This window comes from Triticum dicoccoides, chromosome 1B, assembly GCF_002162155.2.
Source record: "Triticum dicoccoides isolate Atlit2015 ecotype Zavitan chromosome 1B, WEW_v2.0, whole genome shotgun sequence".
NCBI classification, from domain to species: Eukaryota; Viridiplantae; Streptophyta; class Magnoliopsida; order Poales; family Poaceae; genus Triticum; species Triticum dicoccoides.
The window spans coordinates 1,361,857-1,365,592 of record NC_041381.1 but is presented as its reverse complement, the minus strand read 5'-3'; the positions used below and the strand labels follow the sequence as shown (position 1 = coordinate 1,365,592).

Genomic DNA, 3,736 nt, shown 5'->3' with positions numbered 1-3,736 from the left:
TTCCGCTCGTCGAACTCGGCCTTGATGCGGTCCCAGTACGTCTCCAAGCTCTGGTTCGCGCCGGTGGTCGGGTCGAGGCATACGACTTTCCATGCTTCGGCTAGGCATTCCTCCTCCTTGGACGTCCACTTGATGCGCGGTTCGCCTGACCTAGCCGCCCGCTTCTTCTTCTTCTGGCGCCCCTTCGTCGGAACAGGAGCCGGCTCCTCCTCCTCCTCCTCCTCCTCCTCGTCCTCCTCCTCCTCCGGTTCCTGCGCGTCGTCGCCGTAGACGTAGCCGAGCTCGGCCTCCATGTCGCCGCTGAGGTCCACTACCTCGTCCTGGGTGGCGAACCCGGGAGACGCGGCGGCCGCGGTCGATCCTGTCGCGATGATGTCGTCCATGTCGGCTCCCGTGTCGTCGGCGTCGCCGAGGTGCGAGAAGGGTAGTGGTCCGCGGTAGAGATGGGGCGTCGGTGTGGACGCGTAGGCGGCGGGCGGCGAGTAGTTGTATGGAGGGTACTGCACGCCGACGAAGGCGGGCGAGGGCGTGCGCGTAGCGGGGTGACCATGAGGGAAGGTCACGTTTGGGTTGAACCCACCGTGCGCGTCGCCGTCGGCGTAGCTGGGCGACGATGAACCCCATGGAGATCCGGCGCCTTGCTGTCCCCAGGGCGCGTACTGGGCGTGGCTGACGACGGGTGGATTAATCCCTGCCTGGTCGACCGATGAGGAAGACGCCGCCGCGTGCGCCGCGTTGTCGCGGGCCTTCTTGGCTATGGACCTGTTCCGCCTGTCGGCGGTGACTGCTTCGCGCCGCTGAACTTCCGCCCTCCACTCGGCGTTCGACAGGCCCGGTGGCTTCGATGGCGGCGCCCTCGGCTTCCTCTGCTTCGGCTGGGCCATGGCGCCAGTCGCGGTTGCCGCCGCGCGTGGCATGGCGTACTTCTTCGGCGGCATGGCGTACTTCTTCGCGGCGAGCGGGAGGGGGTTTGGCGGGAGAAAGGGGGAGAATGGCGGGAGGAAGGCGAGCGAGCGGGAGAGCTGCGAGGGAAAAGCGTCAAGAAACGGCGGGAAAAGGCCCTCGGGTCGCCTCCAGGGCGGGCCCACGCGCCTTTTTCTCTTGTACCTGCTCCCCAAGCGCCCCCCAGGGCGCCGGGTTCGGCCTGGGTCCGCCGGCACCAGTTTTGGCCCGAGTCGGCGAAAAACGGGCTTCTGGGGGCGCGACTGGGGTCTTTTTTTGGCGCCGACGCGGCAAAATCGCCTGGGGAGGGCCTGTTGGGGGCGCGGCTGGAGATGCCCTAACCCTGATGATGACCTCAACTTTTTGTCGGAATTAAAGTTCTTAATTTATGTGGTTAAATACAATGATATAATTAGTGGGTATCCTTCTAGTACATGAATCGTTATCCTGGTGGGTTGGCTAGCTGCGCACATCAGTTGGCTGCCACAGAGAGTGTGCCTTCGATGGACAAGTCGGTCCCACGGTGCTTTTTTGTGCGAAAAAAATTCAAGGGTATTTTTGCAATAAAAACATGCCACATGCCTCTTCTACACCGCCCGGTCACTGACAATGGGCCCGTACGCCACACTGTCACACCTCGTTAGTGTCGCATGCGTATACAAACAAGTTTTGCACCGTATTTGCACGACGAGGCAAGTTGTGGCACCAGTTCAATGTATGCCGCAAGTTCTTGTACTAAAGTGATTTTTCTCGTCAAGTTTAAGCACCGGTGGTGTAATTGACTCAAGAAAAAACCGTACTACCTTCGTCTCGGTGAATAAGTTATTCGCGTAGTTCTAGGTCGACGATTTAACTATCTAAATATGTATTATATGGGACAAAAAATATATATTTAAAAACTACATCCGTGTACAAATCTAGTGATATAATTTTCATGACATATAACATATATTTAGTTTCTCAAATCAAGGACCTAGAACTACGCGAATGACTTAATCACCTAGACGGACATGAACGGAGCAGACGAGATCAATGGAATTGGTCCTATGAGATTTTAGCATGACGACTTTATGACCGTCTACTACAACAAGTTTTGGCCGGCTCTGGCACGGGAGAGGCGATAACAGCGGCGCACCTTCGGCTCGCTTCAGTGTTTATAGTCGTCTCTGGGTGGTCTAGAGATCTGGTTGAATTTTTTACCATTTCTATTTTTCTAGTGTTCGTTGTACTAGCATGCATGATTGAAGATGAATAGATTGAATTTTTCTCGCAAAACAAAATGGAAGTCCGTGTCATAGGCCCCACAAACCCGATGGAAGTCCCTGTCATGGCCCCCACAAACCCCATGGATAACATGTGTTTCATCCCCTTGGATTGCAGCTCCCGGCTTAGATAGATAATCACAGCGGCCCTGTCATTGGAGTAACTTGAGCATGGCGACGAGCGTGATGGGGTCTTTTCTTCTTCCACGGGAGGCGCTGTACGCGGCGGCGGTCGCGGCCATGGCGTGGTGCGCCGTGTGGGCGCTGGAGTGGGCGTGGTGGAGGCCCCGGCGGCTGGACCGGGCGCTGCGGTCGCAGGGCCTCCGCGGCACGGCGTACCGCCCCGTGGCCGGCGACTCGCCGCTGATGCAGCGGCTGAACAGGGAGGCCAGGTCCCGGGCCATGCCGCTGGGGGTGGGATGCCACGACGTCATGCCGCGGGCGATGCCGCTCTTCCACCGGGCCATGCACGAGCACGGTACGTAGCATAGCCTACCTGCTCTCTCTCTCTCTCTCTCTCTCTCTCTCTCTCTCTCTCTGCTTATTTCCTTCTCTCTCTTTCTGCACCGGCCGGTTCATTACTTCTGAAATTTCTCTGGTGCTGTCACATAGTCGTCTGAAACATGCTCTTTTTTTTTTGAGAAAACTATATATATATTGATGGCTTTATTTATAAAAGTCGGGCGTTTGTCTTTCCTTAAGAAAAACTATATATATTTAGTGTTATATTTCTCTTGTAAAGAATGTAATGAAACCGTTGATTTAGTGCTATATTTTTTTTCTATGTACGAGCTTGATCAAACTTAAAGTAGTTTGCCTTATGACGAACCTAGAACTTCAATAAATTTAGAATGGACGGAGTGTCATATTGAAACAAATGAGAGACCGAAGAAGGTATCCAATCCAAATATATAAAGATCGATTTCTGGGAAGAGTATATATTAACGAAAAAAAAGGATATTAACAAGAAAATCCCATGCTGCATGATTGCATCGAGAGCCTTGTTCCTATTGCCAACTCTACTCAATAGTCAAGGAAAGCTACCCACACACTACACTAATGCGATGATGACACAACTCTAGACTTTAGATCCCACCCTTCTTATTTTAGTGGATGCATATTTAGCATGTGTTGATTCCTACCGGTTCGGGCCGGTTCCAATCGAGCATGTCGTCAGGATCCGGGTAATTATTTCTTTTAAGACTTTTTCTTTCGAATATGCCATTGTCATAGTGGTTCTAGCAACGTCGATCTCTACAAACTAAACAAACGAATTGTTTACATATATGCATAGCTAGTTAACGAATACTCCCTCCTCTCGTTGATCTGAGGAAAGAAACCTTAAGTATTTCCAGGATGATCAAGAACTTTAAAATTGCAGAAATCAATCGGCTAGCCAATGGGGTGGCTCATGAAATTGCGAAGTTTAGCTTTATTAGTAGATCTGATGGGATTCTTCTTAATAGTGTTCCGCCCTACGTGGCCACTTTTGTAATGAACGATTGGAATAGCCTTTTTACTTAATTAATATA

The 3,736-nt window shown here is 52.3% G+C and overlaps 1 protein-coding gene across 1 annotated transcript in view; it reads left to right on the top strand.

Moving 5' to 3' along the window:
* The first annotated feature begins 2,374 nt into the window (after positions 1–2,374).
* LOC119314872 (cytochrome P450 72A14-like) overlaps positions 2,375–3,736 on the top strand; it is a 3,280-nt gene continuing 1,918 nt past the window's right edge. Inside the window, exon 1 of the mRNA XM_037589556.1 lies at positions 2,375–2,682. Within this exon, the coding sequence (XP_037445453.1) occupies positions 2,376–2,682 (307 nt within the window). The 5' untranslated portion in view covers position 2,375. The remainder of the gene's footprint in view (positions 2,683–3,736) is intronic.